General features: G+C 41.9%; 1 protein-coding gene across 1 annotated transcript in view; it reads right to left on the bottom strand.

The window, feature by feature from the left end:
- Positions 1-4,838: 4,838 nt before the first annotated feature.
- The window catches only part of LOC124619662 (lon protease homolog 2, peroxisomal-like), a 108,822-nt gene continuing 87,483 nt past the window's right edge, over positions 4,839-26,177 (bottom strand). Inside the window, exons 13-16 of the mRNA XM_047146193.1 lie at positions 9,496-9,711; positions 6,445-6,642; positions 5,333-5,443; positions 4,839-5,249 (exon numbers count right to left, since the gene is read on the bottom strand). Of these exons, the coding sequence (XP_047002149.1) occupies positions 5,133-5,249; positions 5,333-5,443; positions 6,445-6,642; positions 9,496-9,711 (642 nt within the window). The 3' untranslated portion in view covers positions 4,839-5,132. The remainder of the gene's footprint in view (positions 5,250-5,332; positions 5,444-6,444; positions 6,643-9,495; positions 9,712-26,177) is intronic.

Raw genomic sequence — 26,177 nt, 5'->3', positions numbered from 1 at the left:
ATCAACTATATTGGAAACAGGAGAGATAAGTCATCTGCAAACATCATTGCAAATTTAAGTGCTACATTTCTCAGACCATCACAGGCAGCAGATATGAGTAAAGGCTATATTGTTTCATCTGTATCTATAACTTATTTCAGTCCTCGGTACTTCTTAATTATGAAAACCATTGCATCAGTCATTGAATAAAGAAGTGTTATTCTAAATCTAGTTATTGGCTCCGTTATCCTCTGTTGCAAAGCTCAAAGTGCTTTATTATTTAGGTAATTTTTAATCTTTCACAAATGTTGAAAGCTTTGTCAAGCAGTTTGTCAAATGATACTTTGATGCTATTACTGACAGCATATTTCTTAATAGTTCATATCCAGCTGCAACAATATACTCACAGATTAGGCCTTCAATACCATAATGATTTTTTTCTAGTTATGTTAACTGGGGACCTAGAAACGACTGAGAGGCTCTGTCCCCGCCGCAGCGCAGCCACAGTGGTCCGCAACCCCACGACGACTACCGCAGTCCACTTCACCCCTTCACCGCCCCACACCGAACCCGCAGTTATTGTGCAGTTCGGCCCCCGGCGGGCCCCCCAGGGAACGTCTCACACCATATGAGTGTAGCCCCTATGTTTGCGTGGTAGAGTAATGGTGGTGTACGCGTACGTGGAGAATTTGTTTGTGCAGCAATCACCGACATAGTGTAGCTGAGGCGGAATAAGGGGAACCAGCTCGCATTCGCCGAGGCAGATGGAAAACCACCTAAAAACCATCCACAGACTGACCGGCTCACCAGACCTCGACACAAATCTGCCGGGCGGATTCATGCTGGGGACCAGTGCTCCTTCCCTCCGGGAAAGACATGCATTAGACTGCACCGCCAACCGAGCGGGCTTTTTTCTAGTACTTTGCACTGGTTTACTAGTCAAGTAACAGCAATAGTAGAATTTAATTTTCATTATTTTTTTATTTGTATTAGCCAATATACATAACATTAACTTCAACTATTTCATTCTTTCCTTCTCATTCACACTGGCTTCTTATTTTCAGTCCATGGTGCTAAAGTCTTCTTGTTGGGCTTTTCCTAGAAACCTGCATAACTTTGTAACTTTTCTCCAAATTCTACACATGCTTATACGTCCCCTAGAGTAATTTCATTCCAGTTTGTTTGATTCACTAGTTAACCATTTTCAATTTTGTAAAATAATTACCACAATTATCTTTTAAGTCTGTTAGAGTCCATTCTTAGAATATGTCCACAAAAAGCAGTTCTCCTCTTCCTGATTACATCTCTAATTTTTTTTCAGTATGTGCTTTGGGCAAAATATTTTTTGTAGTACTTACCTTCAACACCAAAAATTGTGCTCTACTTTTACTTTTTTTTTGTCAACTGCGCAGTATCTTTTCCACTGTTCATAGGTAACACAAGAATTTTCATGAGACTGTGAATGTTCATGTGTCTGAATCCTTATCCCTTTTAATAAATGTAAATACAATACAGATGACACTCTAGTGCTCCATATATACTTGCCTCTTTCCTTCCATACAATGATGTGCTCACTTTCGCCTGGGATGGTGTGCAGCTATCGAGCATCTTTCATCTAGGAGTTATTTGAGTTATTCACAAAGTCTGAATGGATTGAAATCCCTTTAGCTAACATTCAAAGAACTAGTTCCAGAATACAGTTGTTGATCACCAAAATGCTATGGGTATTTAGGAATACATCAATGAATGCCATATTTTCTGTTTTTCCACTTATCAGGGGGCCTTTTATTCTAGGGGCATTGCCCTGGTTACCCTAGTTTAGTTGCACCATTGCATTATAGTCTAATTAAATTTAATTGCTTGTCTTAAATAATGAATCACCTGTATTACGTATAGTGTTCCTTAGCTAAGTTGTCATCCTCAAACATGACAATGTTCCAGTTCACAGAGTTACTTATTTTAAGGCACTGTTTGACAAATACGTAGATGAACTTAAGACATCCCCTCATAAACAGATTTTGAAATTATTAACTTCTTTAGATTTCCAGTAGAGACTCTGGTGTAGATTTTCTTCCCTATCACATTGATGTAACTAATTCTTAGATTACATAAGATTCCATCTTGAAACTACGCACAACCTTGTGTATCAGCTTCATTATTAGGTGCAGATTTGTTACATGATGAAGGTGCTCTAATGCTGCATTAATCATGTGCTTTCAGTTTGCAAGGAAACAAAGCAACAGTTAAAGCTGCAAAGAATGCCTGCATAGCAAGTATAATTGCGTACTGTGCTGTCACTGTACATATAGTCAACATTCCTGTTGTGACACTGGATCACACATCAGTGGGAAGTGGACTGGCTAGCAATGAACAACAAGCTTCAGCCAGTGAAACATTACAACTTTGACATTCTTCCTTCTGGCCACTGAGACAGGAGAAGATAATTTTAATGTCTCTCCAGTACAGCATTGCCCCAGGATATATGGGTTTCTCCTGCCCACTGCACAGTATTTGTGGCATACAGATATTAGCACACCATATCTGAAGCATGTGTTTTGTAACCCAACATGAGAGCTGCACTGGCTTACCAACTGATATGGCCTCTACTATAGGAGACAACTAAACAAATGAGCAATTACCTCATCTTTTCTTTTGTCAGTGAAGAGAGTCACAGTACACTCTTACATAATTTTAGCCATTAAATACCGTATTTACTCGAATCTAAGCTGCACTCGAATCTAAGCCGCACCTGAAAAATGAGACTCAAAAACAAGGGAACAAAAAATTTCTCGAATGTAAGCTGCACCTGGAATTTGAGACTTGAAATTCAAGGGGAGAGAAAAGTTTTAGACCGCACCTCCAAATCGAAACAAAGTTGGTCCATTGTAACATGAGACACAATTTAGGTCGAAGGGATGAAGATACAGCTACAGTAGTTTGGTTCAAGTCATAAGCTTAACAGTTAAGATTTACCAAGTAGCCATAGCTATGTGTCAGGCGCTCCGTCCATATTTATATGGGTACCCTTCCTTTTTCATGTGCTTTGTCTGGTTTGAATCAAATGCTTATTGTGCTTTGATCTGATAAGTGCTGTTCTCTTTGTTATAGGTGTTTACGTCACTCTAAGCTGAAACTGCATTATTGTACTGTGTCACGCATTCTTTTTCGCATTCTGATAATGAGTGTTTACGACCTGTAGCCGCTCGCGGCATGGCTCGCTTTTGTGCACGCTACCGCCACTTACAATAAAAAAAAAAAAAAGGAGAGGAATTGTCTCATAAGCGAAACAATGGCAAGAGACCGCTATTTGTTGTTACTTACACTGCTGCTTTTTTTGATAATGATCAACAAGAACCAAATAATATACTGCATATTATAGAAGATGTTCTGAACAATAGTTTAGCGAAAATTTTTCTCCGTTTGAAAATCTTTGCAGACGCCTCTTTAGTACATTACATTCTGCACAGAAATTAGAGTCATCTTAGATTTAAAAATCTAGTCAGTTGCCGTGCTTCATTTCTAACTATCACTAATCAGCATAAGAATAATACAAATATAAACATGACATGATATGATATGTATATTCTTCCGTGTTTGCTGTTGTCTCACTCTAGTTTCGTAGTTTATTAGGCAGACAGGATTTAAATGAGATAGCAGCAAACACGAAAGAATACACAGCATAATGTTTACATTCTTCTACCTTTTCTTTTAATTTATTTGCTGACGCAGAGGTTTTGACGCCAGTATTTATCTTTGTGCCTGTGTAGCGCTCATATAATTGACGGCAGAAGTTAGTTGTGGCGGCACCTACCAACATTTTTCAGAACTTCCACTTAACTTTGCACTCGATTCTAAGCCACAGGCAGTTTTTTGGATTACAAAAACCAGAAAAAAAGTGCGGCTTACAATTCGAGTAAATATGGTAGTCATTGCGTGTATTTCAACAATTTATTTTATGAAATGACTTTAGACTGAGTCAAAAGTGAGAGATAATGGCATACAGTGGATCAGATTTCACTTCCATATTCTACCTTCTAGAATGACATTACAAATATTTTGGTCACATTTGCCTGACATTATTTTAGTAAGGCCATTGATGACCTCAATGTTGAGCAGCAACCACACAGCAACATGTTTTAATACTTGGCAATGTAAAAGGTGTCTGCCCCTATTTGTGACTCCACATAAGCAGTGCTTTATTCTCTCTCTCTCTCTCTCTCTCTCTCTCTCTCTCTCTCTCTCTCTCTCTCCCCCCCCCCCCCCCCCCTCCCTCCCTCCCTCGTGTGTGTGTGTGTGTGTGTGTGTGTGTGTGTGTGTGTGTGTGTGTGTGTGTGTGTGTGTGTGGTTTTTCTGGTAACTTACGTTCCCTAAGAGATAATAAATGTAGTCCTCCTTCAAGCACTCAGTTTGTGCAATAACCACGATGGTACAATTAAGAGCAATTTGAGTTTACACTGAGACATACCGGCAGTAATCCTCCCTTTGTACAGTGTTTCCATGGAATCAGAACACTATGTACTTCTTGCCACACACCATACGGTGGACTGTATAATACAAATGTGGATCAAACACATTAATAGGTCCTACTTTCACCTTTCCTTCTTACCATCATTTAACTTCACCACACTGGATCTAAATACAAGAAAGTACAAACAATTATAACAACATTTAATTATTTAACTCTATTTTTTAAAAACCTCAGTACATAAAGTGGATGCCCCAAAGTGCAACTGTTTTTAATTCTTAAGAAAAAAAAGACATATTTATTCTCATTTTCACCAAATTCATTACCCAGCATTTAGTTATGCAACAAAATAATCTGTTTCTCAGAATGCTTGACATTGTGTCAAATATGACAGTTTCATGTACACTTGACTTTATTACTGTACAATATAAATTTATAAAACAGTAGAAAAATAAATGTAACATGTAATTCAATATCACATATCTCTTAAAAATTATTTAACAACTGTACACATCACAGCAGCAAAATAAAACATATCACTCCATTGTTTGAAAGCAACTTCAGCACATTTTCATGTAACCATGGGCATTACTTTCTACAGTATTGAAAACAAAAATGACTTTTTTGCAGTTCACTGCAAATGAAAACCAATACCAGGAATGTATAATTCTCTTAACAACATATTTTTTCAAAGTTTACTTAACATGGGAACCTCCATCTTCAATGAGCCTGGGGGAAAGCCACCATCAAAGGCTGCTTGAAGAACTTCATCCATATGGTTAACGAACACAAATGTCAGGTCCTTCTGCAAAGTAAAAAGTAAATGATACATTAAAAAAAGTAGTATGACAAGTCTTATAAAATGACAAACAGGATAAAAGTGCTTACCTTCACATTTTCAGGTACTTCATGTAAATCTTTTTCACACTTCTTGGGCAGAATAACCCTCTTGACACCAGCTCGATGGGCAGCCAACACTTTATCTTTGACACCACCCACCTACAAAAAATTCATGAAATGCTAAGTGAAAATACATGAACTAAATCTGCTGAACTTACAGCATTTATTGCTGAAGAGTATTTGTCTTCAGTGACTTTACAGACAATACTCGCAAGATGAAATATAAAATATCAGTGGTTATTAGTTAGTGAGGTAAATGTTACGCAAATTACAAGACAAAATATTTGATGTAGTTTGTTCCTGCAGTAAAAGAGACATTTTTCTTGCAAGATGTAGAGGTTTAATAATGCTTCTAACTCAGAGGCTGGACAAATATGGCTAGTTGCTAGAAGACCTCAATGGTGGAAACAGTTTACATGAGTTGTCTCTAACATGTAAAGGTGTACTCAGTTTAGGGGGAAACACCGTGGGGGAAAAAAGAGGTAATATTGCAGAACTTTATTACACCCATTCGGATGTCAAAATGCTACTTGGAAAACATTCTATCTATCCTTTCCTATCTTGCATCTGAACTCAACATGTTTTAATAGCCCTTATTTTAAGTTGTGTCATTTTTTCAGTCACCTTGCAATCAACAGTTTTTCCAGGTCTTTATTCTAGTTGCGTTAATACTGTTAATCTCAATTTTTCCACTTCTTCCTGTGCCCTATAAAAGCTACTAGTCAACATTTCATTTCAGTATGTATACTATACTTGAAACAGCAATGGCTCATAATTAGAAGAAATTGAATCCATCTTTCATCACACAAAAAAATGAATTTATTACATAACAAATATCATTACAGTTATTTCAAAAGCTGCAACTAGAAGGCCATTTTAATGAAAAAACTGCATGGTACTCATATTTTCAGTGGTCAACACTACAATATTAATACTGTAAAACTCTAGAAGCTTTGAAAGGTGTACCTACAATCCAGAAATATTCAAAATCAGAAAAGAAATGTCACAGTCACTTCAATCACTCAAATTTGGACAGCAATTAATTTTCAACTAGTTAAGCCACTTGAAACACAATAAGTACAAAGATTAAACATACTTACTGGAAGAACAACACCCCTAAGAGTAATCTCGCCCGTCATGGCAATGTCAGTGGCCGTTGGTTTGTTTGAAAACAGTGAAATTAATGCAGTAGCTATAGTCACACCCGCTGATGGTCCATCTTTTCCAACTGCTCCAGCAGGGAAATGGATGTGGATATCCAAATGTGATAATGTCTCTCCATCAAGCTTTAATCCATACTGAAATATAATCAATCTGGTTTACACAACTGTAAGTAAATCACATAAAAGGCTAAAAATGCTGACAAAAAAAAGAACTGACAATACAGAGAGAAACGTGAATATTTAATTGTTATTTATTAAAGGAACTATGAGCTTATATAAAATTGCACAAGATCTAGAATGAGCTCTTTCATACCTTGACTCGGTGAATAACCACCACATATGGTTTTCACAATGACTAGGTACTGCTGCACAACATAACCAGGCACACAACAGGGGCAACCAATGTAATCTACTATGATACGTTCAAACTGTGTGTAATGGAACAGCTTCCAACACTTTGCTTCATATAGTATTCAGACACTAATTGCCACAAGAAAAGGCATTCCATTTCTGTATGATTTTTTTATGCCCTCAAAATTAGTTTTACAGTGAATCAGAGATACTAGGCAACTGCAGTAGGGGTTCACCTACTTCCACATCCACAGTCTTTCACTTGCTTCTACCAAAGAAGACATGTTTATATCCAGAGCTTTGAAGATGATTCCCATGGCACCTATCTGTATTAATGGGTGTGACTTGGTGGCCTTGTTCAAATCTGGAAGGTTTCCAACTGGTAGACATCACACTCTGTAGCTCAGGAACCTATCAGCCATTGAAATTCTATCAGTAGATGCTAACCACTTCATCACTGTTTATCAAAATAAATATCTTAACTAGAGACAAAATGTAACTACAGTCATGTGGTTGTGCCAAGGGCAAATTAAAGAGAGGGGCGGGGGGAGGGGAGGCAGCCTTCAGTCTACAGCATCTCAGACTCACTCAATCATTTTCAAATCTGGGAAGTAAGAAGACCGGTCAAGAGCTGTTACGCTGTATGTATGAATATATGTGTTTGGTCAGGCATTATCATCCATCAGATGGAACTCTGTACACACCATAGAAAAGCATGTCACTGTAGAATACCATCCTTATCCCCCATAGCCATCACATTACCCACAGAAAAACAATGCAGCTGCACATGAGCTGCTAAAGTGATGCCACCTCAAATGAGAAAGAAGGTGCTTCCATATCTGCCCCTCCCACAGTAATGGAAAGTTTGCAACCTGTTCCAGGAATGCATCATATGAACATCACTCTGCAATCAAAACCACAGCTTCAGAAGAACTTTATGACTACCTTTTGTATCGCCCCTACTCTCAGGATCAATCACAGTGAGTGAGCTACCAAATTCAAAGAACAATGTAGTTTCTTCATGTGAAGAAAATGTATATGCTATGTCAACAACAGCACACAGCACAACTTTTCAAAGCCAATAATATAAGTCTACAGGAGCCATTTACCACAGGTCACAAAAGGTCTCTAGACAGGGTAGAGGATGTGCTAGTTGGATGTGTTCTTGCAGGTATGGTAAGATGAAGCTCTTGACACTGGATGGAAGCACATCATCTATCTTTCTCATATTGCTGCTGAATGTTTCTTGAATCCTGGTATTTTCACAACTGTTGTAAAATGGTGTTACAAGTGACAGTCAACTTCCTCGCATAGACATTGAACAGCTTTTAATCAGCCATTCATCTGGCCATCTATAATGGATGTGTGTTTTCTGCACCTTCACACTTTCCTACAGGATGAATACTATGTGACAAAGAAACACAGTACCCTGTCAGAATTATTATACCTATGTGGTTTAACTGAAAAATGGTGAATTTCTCCAGCTCCTGGTATGGTTTCATCGCAAGGAAACCCATGTCAAAATGATAAAGACTCAAGGCACACAGGAAAAATCAGCATTAGGCCAGTGGCTTGACACCACTAAGGATTCATCCGTAGACCAATTTTGGCTGTCTTGGATCAGAAAGGCAGCACTAAGGAGTGTGTTCCTATGTTCAATCCCATTAGTGGTTCTGAAGTGATTTAACAGCATGGTTGTTTGTCCCTTTATCTTCATCTTTGTCCCAAGTCAACTCCTGCAATTTGTATTGGCAGCAGGTCGACTGTAGATGCTTTCTTCACTAACATATCAAAACTGTCATTGCCCAGGATACCTGCTTGTCTCAGTATCCAGAGCAATCACTTATGTTCCTGTATAGTGGAAGCTGCATTAAAATTCATGAATGGTGCAAGCAGTGGATGTGTTGGAGAGTAAATTTCAATTGCCTTCAAATTACTAGGGGAGTCGCTGCACAGGAGTGTATATCTGGCAGATTGAGGCTGTACATGCGTGAGAACTCTTAGTAATGCTAGTAATTCCGCTGTGTAGATGCTTCGCTCGGTGAGAAGGGAGTGTGATTCACAAGCATTTTTGTCAATAAATGCAAGGCTAGCTTTCTCATTGTCCTTAGAGCCATCAACGTACATATCACAGCTAAAGTTGCGTCGTTTTGGATGACCAAATAAAGCCTATGGCAATGTTTATTAGGTTGGCATAATTCTTGTAAGCAGACAGAGTTTAATTTGCAGTAGAGGTCAACAAATACACCACATGGGGAACTCTGTTGAACACCACTGGAGATTGGTCGATTCAGAAAAGTGGCCTCCTGACTGTTAAGCTGCGAGATAGTAACAACTATTTTCACACTATTACAGACAAGCATAAACTTTTAAGAAAGAGCAGCACCTTTAACTTCTCCTCCCCTATTTCTATTTTATTTGAGGATATAATTTCAATAAGCATGTGCTTCCTCTTATGGAGTCAACAAAGGAGAGACTCTACAATTAATTATTAGTCTAATGAAGAAGTACTGAATCAAACTGGGTTAAGATAACAGGGAATAGTTAATTTGGTTACTTTGTGTGTGTTTGGGGGGGGGGGGTCCAATAGTAATGAAGAAATGAACATATAACCACTAGCAGCAGCGTCGTTCTTACCTGATTGGCCGCACCACGCACCCAGTTGAGAGCGAGCTGTGCCGACTCACGCATGACGCTGCCCAGCTGCCCCGTGAGCATTAGGTCTCCAGAGCCAGCCATCTGGCTGGCCTCCACCAGCAGCAGCTCCCCACCAGCCTCTGTCCACGCCAGGCCCAGGGCAACTCCAGCCTGTCCGAGCCTGGACCACAGCTCTGGACCACTGTACACTGCTGGCTGCAAATCAAAATGTGATATACATGGTAAAAACTCTTGTCGTGAGAAGTAGCCAAAACTCTTTTTTCTCTTGACAATATTATCAAAAGTATGGATTGCTAACTGCCAAATAGTGAAGAAGCTGATTAGCAGACAGGCACTACAAACAAGGCCTCGTAAAGTAGAAAAACACACACACACACACACACACACACACACACACACACACACACGCACGCACACACACACACACACACACACACAAGCACAACTTGAACACACGTGATTACTGTCTCTGGCAGCTGAGGCCACTATAGATAGGATTGAAACAGAAGTAAAAGCACAGAACAGCTAAATGAAAGGCACAGAGAAAAGTGACTGGCTGCCCACTTACAAAACACGTGTGTGAGCCAGTCATCCTGTTAACACATCAAGGACATCTCCCCAAACTTCACAGAAACAAGTTGGAGAGATCTGAAAACCTTAAAACTCTAACCACATTTGCTTCAATGTCACTTAAAATAGAGGGCACAACTGCCAGCAAATCTGCCACTGCATTCTGGTCCAAAGATAAAACACAGTCTAGTAAAAACGGCACACACTCACCTGTATGCCACAAGCATCACACATTGGAGGGTCATCACACTGGAGCAAGAAGTCATGGTTGGTTGATTGGTTGGTTGGTTTGTTTGTTTGTTTTAAGGCGGGAGAAGGGACCAAACTATGAGATCATCAGTCCCTTGTTCCTAATAAAACAATGCCACAAGTGGGAGAATAAAACAGAAGAAACATATAACACAAAACGGAAAGAAAGGAAAAGCCACAAGAACGAAGGGAAGGCAATGAACACTAAAAGAAACAAAAGAGGACAAGAAAACAACAGAGGGATGCTAGAACAAAAGAGAGTAAACCATGAAAGCAGATTACAGTGGCTGGACAACCATGAGAATAAAAAGGGAATGCCAGCCACTCTGCAAGAAATTAAAACCTCCACTCTAAAAGCACTAGGGTGGAGGACACAGAGGGACAAAGGACATGCACTAAAAACTACATAGAAATATACAACCCACTCTCACAGATAAAACGTAAAACTCAAGCTGCTGTGGAGGCATTGTCGCCCAACACCGAAGGCAGGGTGCTGGGAAAGTTAAAAGTATGCCGCAGAGTGGCTAAAAGTGGGCAGTCTAGCAAGAGGTGGATGACTGTCATTTGAGAGCCACAGGGATACTGAGGTGGGTCCTCACGACGGAGTAGGTAACCATGCATTCATAGTCTCCTTAATGGCACACAGTTTGCTGTACGTGCTGTTATGCCATTCCGTCTCCCAAAGCCGGAAAACCCTGCGGTGTAAGACAGAATGCAGGTCAGCTTCGGAGATGCCTATCTCCAGAAGCGGCTTCCGCGTCGCACGTTTGGCCAGCTTGTCAGCAAGTTTGTTCCCAGGGATTCCGACATGTCCTTGGGTCCACACAAACACCACGGAACGGCGAGACTTTTCCAGGGCATAGATGGACTCCTGAATGGATGCTACCAATGCTCAATGAGTCAGTACACAGGGAAATGACTCACCACGACATGAGCGGATGTGCTCAATAGCACGAATATGGCCGTTAGCTCTGTAGTGAAAACACTGCAGCCAACTGGCAAGGAACATATGCGAAGCCTACATGACCATCAGCCATTGAGCCGTTGGTGTAAACCACTTCAAAGCCCCGGAACACGTCAAGAATCGAGAGGAACTCACAGCGGAGGGCGGCGGGATGAATTGAGTCCTAAGGGCGATGCAAAAGGTCCCAACGAAGCTGTGGCTGAGGCTGAGGTGTACGCGGATGGACTGCAAGTAGAGGTGATAAAGGGAAGGACTCCAGTTTGGAGAGAAGGGACCGCACGCGAACCGCAATCGTTAGCCCCGATCTGGGCCGCTGATGCGGGAGATGGACTGCCACGGGTGGGGAAAAGGAGACGGTAATTCAGATGCTCTGGGGAACTATGAATGTGTGCTGCGTAACTGGCGAGCAGTTGCGCACGTCTAATCTGCAGTGGAGGGACACCAAGCTCCACCAGTACGCTGGTCACCGGACTCGTCCTAAAAGCTCATGTCGCTAATTGAACCCCACAGTGGTGCACAGGGTTTAGTAAATGCAATGCTGAAGGCACTGCCAAACCATAAACCACATTCCCATACTCAATTCGGGATTGCACAAGGGCTCTGTAGAGCTGCAGCAGTGTACAGCGATCTGCACCCCAATTGGTGCTTCTCAGGCAATGGAGGGCATTGAGGTGCTGCCAGCACTTCTGCTTAAGCTGACGAAGATGAGGGAGCCAAGTCAATCAAGTGTCAAAAACCAGTCCTAGGAATTGATATGTCTCCACTACAGTGAGTGGATCGTCATTAAGGTAAAGTGCGGGTACCGGATGAACGGTAAGACACAGACAGAAGTGCATGACACATGACATTGCAGCTGAAAACTGGGATCCGTGGGCTAGAGCCCGTGACTGCGCCTTGTGGATGGCTCCCTGGAGGTGCCGCTCAGCAACAACAGTACTGGAGGAGCAGTACGAAATGCAGAAGTCGTCTGCATAAAGAGAATGTGAGACGGAGGGCCCAACAGCTGCTGCTGGACCGTTAATGGCCACTAAAAATAGAGACACACTCAATACAGAGCCCTGCGGGACTCCATTCTCCTGGATATGGATGGAAATATGGGAGTCACCAACTGGACACGGAAAGTACGGAACGACAGGAAGTTTTGGATAAAAATCGGGAGTGGTCCCCGGAGACCCCACTCATACAATGTGGCAAGGATATGTCATCGCCAAGTCGTGTTGTATGCTTTATGTAAGTCAAAAAAGATGAAAATCATGTGATGCCATCTGGAAAAGGCTGTTCGGATGGCAGACTCGATGGACACAAGGTGATCAGTGGTAGAGCGACCCTGGCGGAAGCCACCCTGACATGGAGCCAGCAAGCCACATGACTGCAGGACCAAACCCAACCGCCGACATACCATACGTTCCAGCAGCTTACAAAGAACGTTGGTGAGGCTGACCACCGTTTGAGTGTGCAAAAGGCTGGGGGGTAATTCTCCGACACAGAAGCTCAAGCAAAGTGCTCAGCAAACTGCTCAGCAATCATGTTTGCATCAGTACATAACTCACCATTTATGGTAACACCGGGGACAGCTGTTGGGGCCTGGTACCCGTAAAGACATTTGATCTTTGCCCAGATTTGGGAAGGTGACATGTGGCACCCAATGGTGGAGACTTATCTCTCCCAAAACTCCTTCTTCCGTTGTTTGATAAGGTAGCAAACACGGGCACGGAGCCGTTTAAAGGCTATCAGGTGCTCCAGGGAAGGGTGCCGCTTATGCCGCAGTAGAGCTCGCCGACGCTCCTTAATTGGCCTCGGGCACCCTAAAGAGTGAGGGTTCGCATTTTCTGCTGCAGAAACAATTGTGCTAGTCACCTGCTAACCCATCACATCGATGTTACCATGTGGGGGAAATTCAGTGGTGACAGCAGAGGTGAAAGTTCCCCAGTCCGCCTTGTTCAAAGCCCATCTGGGCAGGTGTCCGAGTTCCTGATGCTGGGGCAGTGACAGGAAGATGGGGAAGTGGTCACTACCACACAGGTTGTCATGTGCTCTCCAGTGGATAGATGGGAGAAGTCCTGGGCTGCAAATTGATAAATCAATGGCCGAGTAACTACCATGAGCCACACTGAAATGTGTGGCAACCCCCGGAATTTAAGAGGCAGAGGTCGAACTAAGACAGTAAAGTTTTGACATCTCTGCCTCGGCCAGTAAGCATGGGGCCACCCCACAAGAGGTTATGGGCATTAAAATCTTCCAGAAGTAGGAAAGGTTTAGGGAGTTTATCAGTCAGTGCAGCTAATACACTCAGGGGTACTGCACCATCTGGTAGAAGATATAGGCCTACATTGCAGACAGTTATTTCCTGTGTCGTCCTTATTCTGTCAGCCACAGATTCAAGAGGGGTTTGAAGGGGCACAGTTTTACTACAGATTGAGTTTAGGACATAAACGCAAACTCCACCTGACACTCAATTGTAGTCACTATGGTTCCTGTAATATCCCTTATAGTCGCGGAGGGCAGGGGTCTGCATTGCTGGGAACCAGGTTTCCTGGACGGCAATGCAGATAGCAGGTGTAAGGCTTAAAAGTTGCTGTAGCTCAGCCAGGCAGTGGAAAAAACCACTGCAATTCCACTGGAGGATGACATCATGAGACTGGGAAGGCATGGAACATTCAATGAGGCAGTTTACACCTTAGGGTCACCTTCTGCTACATCTACATCTACATCTACATTTATACTCCGCAAGCCACCCAACGGTGTGTGGCGGAGGGCACTTTACGTGCCACTGTCATTACCTCCCTTTCCTGTTCCAGTCGCGTATGGTTCGCGGGAAGAACGACCGTCTGAAAGCCTCAGTGCGTGCTCTAATCTCTCTAAGCAAGCTACACCACGATGCAGAGCGCCTCTCTTGCAGAGTCTGCCACTTGAGTTTGTTAAACATCTCCGTAACGCTATCATGGTTACCAAATAACCCGGTGACGAAACGCGCCGCTCTTCTTTGGATCTTCTCTACCTCCTCCGTCAACCCGATCTGGTACGGATCCCACACTGATGAGCAATACTCAAGTATAGGTCGAACGAGTGTTTTGTAAGCCACCTCCTTTGTTGATGGACTACATTTTCTAAGGACTCTCCCAATGAATCTCAACCTGGTACCCGCCTTACCAACAATTAATTTTATATGATCATTCCACTTCAAATCATTCCGCACGCATACTCCCAGATATTTTACAGAAGTAACTGCTACCAGTGTTTGTTCCGCTATCATATGATCATACAATAAAGGATCCTTCTTTCTATGTATTCGCAATACATTACATTTGTCTATGTTAAGGGCCAGTTGCCACTCCCTGCACCAAGTGCCTATCCGCTGCAGATCTTCCTGCATTTCGCTACAATTTTCTAATGTTGCAACTTCTCTGTATACTACAGCATCATCCGCGAAAAGCCGCATGGGACTTCCGACACTATCTACTAGGTCATTTATATATATTGTGAAAAGCAATGGTCCCATAACACTCCCTGTGGCACGCCAGAGGTTACTTTAACGTCTGTAGACGTCTCTCCATTGATAACAACATGCTGTGTTCTGTTTGCTAAAAACTCTTCAATCCAGCCACACAGCTGGTCTGATATTCCGTAGGCTCTTACTTTGTTTATCAGGCGACAGTGCGGAACTGTATCAAACGCCTTCCGGAAGTCAAGGAAAATAGCATCTACCTGGGAGCCTGTATCTAATATTTTCTGGGTCTCATGAACAAATAAAGCGAGTTGGGTCTCACACGATCGCTGTTTCCGAATCCATGTTAATTCCTACATAGTAGATTCTGGGTTTCCAAAAACGACATGATACTCGAGCAAAAACTACCGATTTATTGCCTGAGCCATCTATATCCATTGTGTCTGAAGGTCTGGCGAGACCTAGGTCCTTAGCAGACGCCAAAATCTCCACCCCATCCTCAGCCGCAGAGCTTGTAGGTAGCGGTGGTGTGGGTGACACGGCAATCTTCTTGGTCTTAGGGGTTTTCTTTTTGGATTTCTCTCACTGCTCCTTGGGTTTCCCTGGCTGGGAGGACTTCACTGCCTCAGTCTCTGGGACTGTGGATGAGCATGAAGCCCTACAACCAGCTGCTTTTGGGCTCTTCAGCCACTGGCAGGTGTCGTCGTTCCCACTAGAAGAAACCCCTTCCTAGCGAGAGAAGCTGAAGAAGACTTACACTTCTCCAGCCTAGTAGTGGGGGCGGACATCCCCAAAGTAGGTGGTGCAGGAGCAACAGGGAGGGAAATGCCCACCACCATCAACAGTGCAGGTGTAGTCTTCCGGGTCTGATCTGAGAGGTGACCTGGGTTGGCGGAGCTGATAGTGCCAGAACTGTTGTAATAGTGACGTAAGGCGATGTCATATGCACAAGATGCAGGTGTTCAAATTTTCTCTTAGTCTCAGTGTAGGTCAGTCTGTCCTTTCTTTCTGAAGAATCCTGCAGTCAGGCGAGCAAGGCGAATGGTGCTCTCTGCAGTTGACACATATGGGAGGCAGGGCACATGGAGTATTGGGATGTGATGGGCATCCACAATCTCGGCATGTGACACTGGGAGTACAGCGGGAAGACATATGGCTGAATTTCCAGCACTTAAAGCATCACATCAGGGGAGGGATATAGGGCATTACATCACACCGATAGACAATCACCTTGACCTTCTCGGGCAATGTATCACCCCCAAAGGCCAAGATGAAGGCACCGGTAGCAACCTGATTATCCTTTGGACGCTGGTGGACATGGATGAAATGTACACCTCGCCACTCTAAATTGGCATGCAGCTCTTCGTTGGACTCCAAAAGAAGGTCTGTGTGAAATATGATACCCTGGACTATATTTAAGCTCTTATGGGGCGTGTTGGTTACAGAAACACCCCAGCTTGTCACAAGCGAGTAACTCCCATGACTGGGCAGATGATGCTGTTTTGACCAAGACTGACCCAGATCTCATTCTGGACAAGCCCTCCACCTCCCCGAACTTGTCCTCTAAATGCTCAACAAAAAAAACTGAGGCTTCATCGTCATGAAAGATTTTCCATCAGCTCTCGAACATACAAGGTACTGGGGTGAATAAGATCCGCTGCCATCCTTAGCCTGACGTTCCTCCCATGGTGTGGCCAGGAAGGGGAACGATTTGGGGTCATACTTCTGTGTGTTGAATTGAGCTCATGATCGCTTAGAGACTGCAGGTGTTTCACCACCAGCAAGATATGATGGACTACGCTTCATCGCGTGTCATCCACCCTGATCAGGGGCCCTCCCCATGGGCACGACCCAGCTGCAGCAAAGGCCACCTGGCAGGATGGCCATTGCTGTGAGTCCCAATGCCCCAGGGGGATAGGCATCTACCCCTTGGCATACTTGGTGAGTTAACGGCACAGACGTCAACAGAGCAATCCCTGTGTGGGCAGAGGGCTACAACCAACAGGGTACATGGCAGCCCCACCACAACGGACTGGCTGCCGTGCTGGATATCAGGTGCAAAGAAGTCCAGGGTCATCGTCAATGCAGAAATCAACACTGCATAGTTCATGGTGGAAAACGCACCCAGGAAGGTGTCCTTGCCCAAGAGATGGAGAATGGGCAGGACTGCAATGTGATGATGAGAGACTGGGTTAAAGATCTCAACGCACGATGCACCTTGTAAGGCGTCCTTCCCAACTGGCTCGCTCTTCGGGAAAATTTTGAAGAATGGAGGTCAAACCCTACAGGGGACCATGATATAAAGACCAAAACGTGGCTGGAAGGAGGTACGCCACAGCTGTGTTGTGGGCTTTACTAGACCCAACTTATTATCTGTCATTTTCAGAAACTTCTCTTCCCAGTGACACGTGACTCTGTACCTCAACAGCAAGGAGATAACATTGGGGGGGGGGGGGGGGGGGGGGGGGGGGTCAGGACACTCCTCCTTGACTGCAACATCTTCCTTTTCGTTCGCCACACACAATACCCATGTGCCCTGGCATTCAGAAAAAAGACACTCCCAGCCATTACAGTTGGAGGAGAGTGTCCTGGATATACTGGACTACTTTATCTGCTGGGCACAGGCATTGCAGACAGTGGAGGGCATGTAGAGAATTGGAAAAGACAAGGAATTTAGCACTTGAAGCATGCCTCATCTGCCCAAGTGCCCTCAAGGTTGCATAAATTTCCATGTCGAAGACAGTAAAGTCACAAGGTAGTCGGACCTTGAAGCTGCAAACACAGTAAACAGCAGAGTAACACTCAAAAACTGCCCTGAAGGATACCATTTTCCTCCTCAAAACGATCTGACACAGTGTCACCCACTTGTGACCTAAAAAACTACTGAAACAGGAAAGACTGTATGAAGTTGAGGAGGTGGCCACAAAAGCCCCACTGATGCAATTGCACGAGAATACTGTGTCTCAGAGTAATGCCGTATGCCTTGCTGATCTCAAAGAATGTGCCGAGATAGTGATTTTTACATAGGAAAGCCTGCTGGATAGCTGCCTCTAGCAGGGTCATGTTGTCCACAGTGAACTGAAATCTTCGGAATCCACACAGAGTGGCTAAGAAATTGCCCAGTCTCTAATAATCAGACCAGATGGTGGTTAACCATTCACTCCAGGGTGTTTCCTACACAGCTTGTTAAGGGAATACTCCAGTAACTATTGAGTCACATGGAATTCTTTCCCTGTTTGAGGAGAGGAATAAAAATTGACTCTCTCCACAAGTTGTAAAATTGACCTGTCTGCCGCATCAAATTAAAATATTGAAGGAGGATTTCCTTTGAGACAGCTAGCAAATGTCTAAGTATGCAGTACTGGAGTTGGTCGTAAGCAGTAATCACGAGTCTCAAGACAGTACCGATTCCAATTCTCACATGAAGAAAGGGTTGCTGTCAGACTTAGAATTGTTGGATCTACAGTACAACTTGTCCCTCTCTACAGTCACACAGTAGCAGTGACACTATGTATCCTGGTTGGCATATTTTGCAAATACTCTGCCATCATCTGAGTGATGTCTCAAAGTGTTGTTTGATGCAGCACTGCTACTATTGGTAAACAGCTGTGTTTACCAGAAATCCTCATACCAGCTTCCGATACTTTTGTAGAACAAGTGAAATGGTTGACGGAGTCCACGAACCCTTGCCATGACCTTCCCTTTCTCTCCTTGACTACGTGTCAAGCAATGGGTCTCATGATCCAAAATGCTGTAAGGTTCTCTGCTGTTTGGTGGTGATTAAACTGCTGAAAAGCCACACACATGCCCCAGATTGCTGAGTGGCTCTCACTGGGCCGCGAAGGTACAAACTGCCTCCTGAGATGACCTGAGGACTTCGGGACGGACAAGTCAGCAGCATGATGGACCACTACATAATGTTGTCTACCCATTCTTGGACACTGTCACTGTGTTCCAACACAGCCAGGCAGCTGAACAGCGTTCAGTTAGCCCTACTGACCAACCATTTTGGTGGCCTCTCTTCAGGTAATGCTACATCCAGTACGTGAATTCCGAATGGGAAAAGGTTACTGGAATGAAGGTCATCACCATCTCCCCACTGAACAGAGTCTGCAAGCACTGGGGAGCAGAAGGAGAGGTCAATGGCTGAGAATGATCCAGTAGCAGCACAGTGTGAGTAATTGTGTGCAGGATGCACAGCTCATGAGACGCCATGAGGATCTCCAAAACCTGACTGACGGCAAGTAGAGGTTGAGCCCCAATAGGAGAAATGGTCGGACGAGTTGTCCCACACGATCTGTGAGAGCCTAGGAGTCTGCTACATCTTGCAGAGGTAGGTACAGTGAGCAAACTGTGATCCTCCAACACACATGAATTTCAATGGCAACTGCTTGCAGGTCAGTAGGCAGGGAGAGAGCAGAGGAGTGGTGCCTATTATTGACAAACACAGCAACCCCTCCCTTGGCCCCTGGCCCCATAAGGTCAACCTTGCAATACAGCATATAGCCCCACAGTACAGGGGCATTGGACATTTTAAAGTGTGCTTCCAGCAAGCACAAGCACAGTGGGCATCTCTGTGTGAGGATCTTCAGTTCCTTCATGTGTTTTCTGAACCCATTAATATTCCACTGTAGGATGGGATCCATCTATCAGAGAGGTAGCAATTTCATCCTGACTTTCTGACTTAGAGGGGAGACTACAGTGGGTAGAGGCTCAGTCTCGGGGCTAGAAAATTGCCCCAGTGCGAAATCAAGGTCCAGTGCCTCTGAAGAGTATTCGAGAGAGGCATCAGCAGGTATGATGTCGACATCATCAGTAGATGTACTTCCTGACACCATCATTGGGCAATTCTTTGCCTTCGACTTCTGATTTTTTGTCTGAGGAGGCTTCTGTGCAACAAGCACAAAAGTGGTAGTGGCAGCACTGGATGGTGGACAAGACAGGAGAGAGATACAGAAGGTCTATACAAGAGATCCGAACTTATAACACAATACTATAGAAAGAAAAGAGGAAGCTTGATGAAGATGAGGTGGAAGATGTGATACTGCAAGAAGTATTTGTCAGAGCACTGAAAGACCTTAGTCAAAACAAGGCCCTGGAATAGAAAACAATCACTCAGAATTATTCACACCCTTGGGAGAGCCAGCTGTAACAAAACTAGTCTACCTTATGTGTAAGATGTTTAAGATGGGTGAAATACTCCCGCACTTCAAGAAGAATGAAGTTACCCCAATTTGAAAGAAGGCAGGTACTGACAGTAGTTAATACTACCAAACCACCAGTTTAATTAGTCAAGCTTGCAAAATGATATGAGAAGACTGGAAAAACTGTTAGAAACTGACCTTAGGGAAGATTAGTTTGGTTTTCAGAGAAATGTATGAACCTACAAGGCAATACTGACCCTGCAAATTATCTTAGAAGATGGACTGAAGAAAGACAAACATATGTTTGCAGCTTTTATAGACTTAGAGAAATCTTTTTACAATGTTGACTAGAAATTCTGAAGGTAACAGGGATAAAATGAAGAAAGCTTAAGGTTATTTATAACTCGTACAGAAGCCAGACTAGTTATTACTTAAAGGACGTGTGAGGGGCCATAGTTGAGAAGAGAGTGAGACTGGGCTGTAAGCTATCTCCAGTGTTATTCAATCTGTATATTGCACAATGAGTAAAAGAATCCAATGACAAATTCGGAGATGCTGTGGGACCAGCAGCGTTTGCACTGACTAGAAGTGAGGTGCCAAGTGCACTACTTCAAATTCAGCCAAGTATGACAATTCCAGGCTGGCCGCCAGCAGGTGCTGCACTCACTCCAGATTCTCTGCACTTGCCGCAAGGCTGCTAATGGCCACACTATCGACTGTGTGAACCGCACCCTTCTTTGCTCTGTCCAAGTCAGAACAGACCTAGGTCCAGTGAATGACACTGAAAAGACATGCAGAATCCTGGAAGCCTTTTAAAGGTCGTGATGTGTTTCTGAGATGAATAAATAATTATAAGTCAGATTGCTTAAGTAACCCCTCAGGCCATTAGTAACATGATCAAAGTCAAAATTTAGTAAAATAATAACACAAGAGATTTTGTTACGAAGTGGCTACTATGGCAGAGATTAACAGGATGCTACTTCGCTAGACTCCAGTTTTTGGGTGAAAACAACCTGCTAGGAGAAGTTTTCCTCTCATTTTTTAAGAATAATCAGATCACATCAGCAGAGCGCTAAGAAGAAACAGTATTGGCATAGTATTCAACAAGAAAGGTGCATTATTTATTGATTACTGCAAACAAATTGCGCCACCAACTTACCATTGCATGAGTATACAAAATTCAGTGTACACAGGAACAACCAAACAAGCATTAACACTCGTATTAAAGTAAATAAAAAAGACTGTCATCTGGGCAACAAGGATAAATCAGCAATAGCATACCATTCACTGAGACCAGAAGGAAACAAGTTCAGTTCTCTGATAATTTGGTTTCCTCAAGGACAGATCATTAGTATGCTAGGAATTATATAGAGGGTGTAAAAATCTGAAGCACACCAACTACTCTAACAGAAAAGAGGAAGAGCTAAAATTAGAGACGTTATTATCCTCACAAGTGCTAAATAAAGCAAGCTAGGTCACACTTCTGCTGTATAAAAATTATGGCATGATTCTGTGATCTTTCTCAATCATCAGATAACATTCTGATTTGACTGTTTTACAGCTGTTAATAAATTGTTCAGGAGTTCCAGCTTGCTAAGCAAGCACAGTGTGCATTGATTCACTTTATAATGTAGTCTACAACGAAGAATGATCTACCTACATCTCCACTGCCTCTAAGGATGTCTTCCACCAGAAGCAAAAATTTTCCTTGGTCCAATGCTTATTCACAGAAAACCATGTCAACAAGGCTACTAGAGTATGTCAAATCTCTAGCTTTCAAACATTGTGAACTAAATAATAGATAACTGTATCAAAAAGGAAATTCTCAAGAAGACAAACTTGTAATATGGAGTTTCTGGGCACAATACTTACCTTAAGACTGAATAAATAGCAAAAAGGTACGAAATTAAGAAAATGGGGGCTGCATATATTGAAAAACCAAATTCTGCATAAGATTTCAGTGGGAGTATTGGGTAATGTTAGATTGAAACTGGAGAAATGATTACTATAAAAGGCAAAGTAGTGAAGGCAACAGAAGAGCACCTAGGTAAACAGACAAGGTCTAGTAGAAATCATTCAATAACACAGGATCTGTTGAACTTGATTGATTAAATGAGATAACATAAAAATGCACCATACGAAGTAGGCAAAGGGAATATAGACGTCTAAAGAATGAACCTGACAGGAAGCACAAAATAGCTAATCAGGTAGAAGAAAAATGTGAGACAGCGGAAATATGCAATATTTAGGGAAAGACAAATTCTGCCTACAGGAAAATTAAGGAAACCTTCGGAGAACAGAGAAGCAACTGTATGGATATCAAGAACTACATTGGCAAGCCAGTACTAAAGAAGGGAACACCGAAAGGTGAAATATGTAGAGGGTTTATAAAACAGGAAACAAAATGAGAACAATACTACGCAAAGAGGAGGCAGGTAAAGATGAGGTGGAAGATATGATACTGTGAGAAGAATATGACAAAGCACTGAAAGATCTAAGTGTAAACAAAACCCCTGGTGTAGACAACATATCTCCAAAATTAGAGAGTTCCTCAGAAGAGACAGCTGTTGCAGAACTGTTCCACTCAGTGACGAGAATTGATAAAGGAAAATATCCTTAGACTTCAAGAGGAATATAATAATTCAAAGAAGACAGATGCTGACAAGTGTGAATACTACCAAACCACCAGTTTCATAAATCATGATTGCAAATTACTAAAATTATTTACTGAAGAATGGAAAAACTGTTAAAGCTGACCTTCGAGAAGATTAGTTTGGGTTGCAGAGAAATGTAGGCGCACACGAAGCAATACTGACCTGCAAAATTATGAAGGCTTTCATGGCCACTTGTTGACAAATTGCCTGTTGGCTTCTGTCTCGGGTCCTTCAGCCAACATTTGTTTGATGATTTTTTTTGATGTTTTGCCAATATGAGTGGCTGGCATTGTCAAATCTTCTCCCTCTATTGCAATAGGCAATGGAGCTTTGACAACTAACAGGAAACAAAGGGTGTCAGTGCAAGGGACTAGTGAATTAAGTCATCAGTCATCATCAGAATGGGAAGAAATTACATGTGGTGTCCCACAAGGATCCATCTTAGGGCCATTGCTTTTTCTTGTGTACATTAATGGTTGGTTGGTTTGGGGAAGGAGACCAGACAGCGTGGTCATCGGTCTCATCGGATTAGGGAAGGATTGGGAAGGAAGTCGGCCGTGCCCTTTCAGAGGAACCATCCCGGCATTTGCCTGGAGTGATTTAGGGAAATCACGGAAAACCTAAATCAGGATGGCCGGACGCGGGATTGAACCGTCATACATTAATGATCTCTCATCAGTTACACTGCCAGAAGCAGAGTTCATTTTGTTTGCAGATGGCACAAGTATTGCAATAAATAGTATGTCGAGTGTAGTTCTAGAAAGATCTGCTAATGATGTTTTCATGGATATTAATAAATGGTTTAAAGCCAACTCACTGACATTAAACTTCGAAAAGACTCACTAAATGCAATTCAGAACCTGTAAGAGGTTTCCACCCAGAATATGCATAAAGTATGAAGAAGAGCAGATAGAAGAGGTTGACAGTCTTAAATTCCTGGGATTACAACTTGATAATAAATTCAGCCGGGAGGAGCCCATCACGGAACTGCAGAAATGCCTTAACAAATCTGTATTTGCAATTCGAGTGTTAGCAGACATAGGCGACATAAAAATGAAAAAGCTTGCACACTTTGCCTACTTTCATTCCATAATGTCATATGGTATAATATTTTGGGGTAACTCTTCAAGTCAAACAAAAGTTTTCAGAGTCCAAAAGTGTGTAATACCTATTATTTGTGGAGTAAATTCATGGACATACTGTAGAAACCTCTTCAAAGAACTGGATATACTAACTACTGCCTCTCAGTATATTTACTCCTTAATGAAATTTGTCCTAAATAATATCTCTCTTTTTTCCAACAAACAGCTCAGTTCATACACACAATACCAGGAACAAAAATGATCTGCACAAGGACTTAAAAGCACTTACCTTAGTTCAAAAAGGGGTCCACTACTCAGGAACACTCATCTTCAATAATTTGCCAGCAAACATAAAAAAATTATGTTACAAATAAAGATCAGTTTAAAAGGAGCCTGAAAGACTTACTAGTGGCCAACTCCTTCTACTCCATTGACGAATTTTTTAATAGAAATAAATGATGTATTGTATATATTCACACTATTAGTACTGTTATTTCAGCTTAAAAAATTGACATGTTCCACATCCACGAGGATCTCCTCAGCACGGATCTATGGAACGAAAAACTAATCTAATCTAATCTAATCCAATCCAATGTCAGCTGGTGAAACATCAGAAAAATCATCAAACAAACATCGGCCAAAAAATCTGAGAAAGAAGCCAACAGGCAGTGTGTCACTATTGACCTCATATTTTGTCGTAAAGAACCGACTGAGGATAGGCAAATCTACTTTACAGTATTTATACATTTCTCTAAATCTGTTGACAATGTTGACTGAACTACACTCTTTGAAATTTGGATGTATGCATGGATAAAATACAGGGAGTGAAAGGTTGTTTACAACTTGCATACAAATCAGACTGCAGTTGTAAGAGTCAAAGGGCATGAAAGAGAGAAAATATTTGAGAAAGGATTGAGACAGGGTTTTAGACTATCCCCAATATTATTTAGTCTGTATATTGAGCAAGAATCAAGGACAAATTTGAAGGGAATTAAAGTTCAAGGAGGAGAAATAAGACAATGTCATTCTTTTAGGGACAGCAAAGGACTTGGAGGAACAGTTGAATGGAATGGATGATGACATGAAAAGAATTATAAGATACACATCAACTAAGGTAAAACAAAGGCAATGGAATGTAGTCTTTTTAAATCAGACACTGCTGAGGTAATTAGAGTAGGAAACGAGACACTGATAGTAGTAAATGAGGTTTGCTATTTGGGCAGCAAACTAGCTGTTGATGGTCAAAATAGAGAGGATACAAAATTCTAACTAGCCAATAACTACACAACTTGACTTTGATTTTAATCTCTTGTCAACGGGTTAAAACTGACTGTGCTGCAGTTGAAGCTTTTGTAGCCTGGACTAGTTTCCATGAGTAGGACTCTACTAAATAATGTACATGACACATTTTTGACTATCTGAAAAATTTATAATCAGCTTTGTAAAAATTATGCTAACTGGTACGGATTGCACTCTACACAGAGGGAAAATTCTACAACTGCCACATGTTATTCTGCAGTGCTGTCTTAAATAGCATAACAATAATTGTAAAGTAATTTTACATTACTGGAAAAATCATTTTGACAAAATTACAATCAAAATTTTAAGGATTTACAAAAGTTACACATGACTTAAATTACATCATCTCTTACAATCATAATATTTCTAAATATTTTACTATGATCTGCAGTGTAAAAAGGCAATAACACTCAATAATTTTACTACTAACATGCCCATAATGCAAAAATTGTTCTACAATTCTATATAATAATATTGTATAAGTAACTGAGAGTTACGTAAATATCTAAATGTAAATTGAAATAAAGTTCATACAGTTGTAAACATGTGAATACACAAGCTAAACAGTGGACACAGCGTAGTAGAAAATGCTACTGTGCTATCAGGTATTCAAGTTGACATGGAATCAATCAAATCAGCAAGTGTAATCCCACTCTGTCATTTTACAACATGTAGACTGGCTACAAAAAGTAAAGCATTTTGGAAAAAGATAAATTTTTTAATGTCTAATACAAATCTAAGTACTGTGAAACCCACTTTTCAAGGGACTAAAAAGAGGTGTAAAATGCAGGAAAATGTAAAATGTGAAAAATAACTTTATAAACTGTAAAAGTTACAAATAGGATACCCCCTTGCATTTTCGCACTTTATGTGTGGTATATGTACATAACAGGTATCAAAAGACCTGGCAGGGGGCTTGTTTATTATCTAATCAAGGTTTATTATCCAACAAAAACTGCTGATGTGACTGGAACTGATAACTATATGGAAAGTAGGAAAGTTTGACTCAATTTCATACGTCATAATCGATGTTTCTGAAAGTCTACAGCTGTCATTCATTTTTTAAATAATGTGTTTCAAGAATTTTTTCTCGTTATCAAGTGTAAATATGTACATAAGTATTTTGTATGGTGTTTGAATATTCTGCGTCTCTTGCACTGTAGTCGACTTTTTAAGGTTATCAGGCACTGTGCTTCCTAAGTTATGTGGAAAACCACACACATTGTTAGTTTGTGTAACATCACAAAAAAATAC

Source organism: Schistocerca americana, chromosome 6 (assembly GCF_021461395.2).
Source record: "Schistocerca americana isolate TAMUIC-IGC-003095 chromosome 6, iqSchAmer2.1, whole genome shotgun sequence".
Lineage (NCBI taxonomy): Eukaryota > Metazoa > Arthropoda > Insecta > Orthoptera > Acrididae > Schistocerca > Schistocerca americana.
This window is presented reverse-complemented; position numbering and strand designations above follow the sequence as displayed.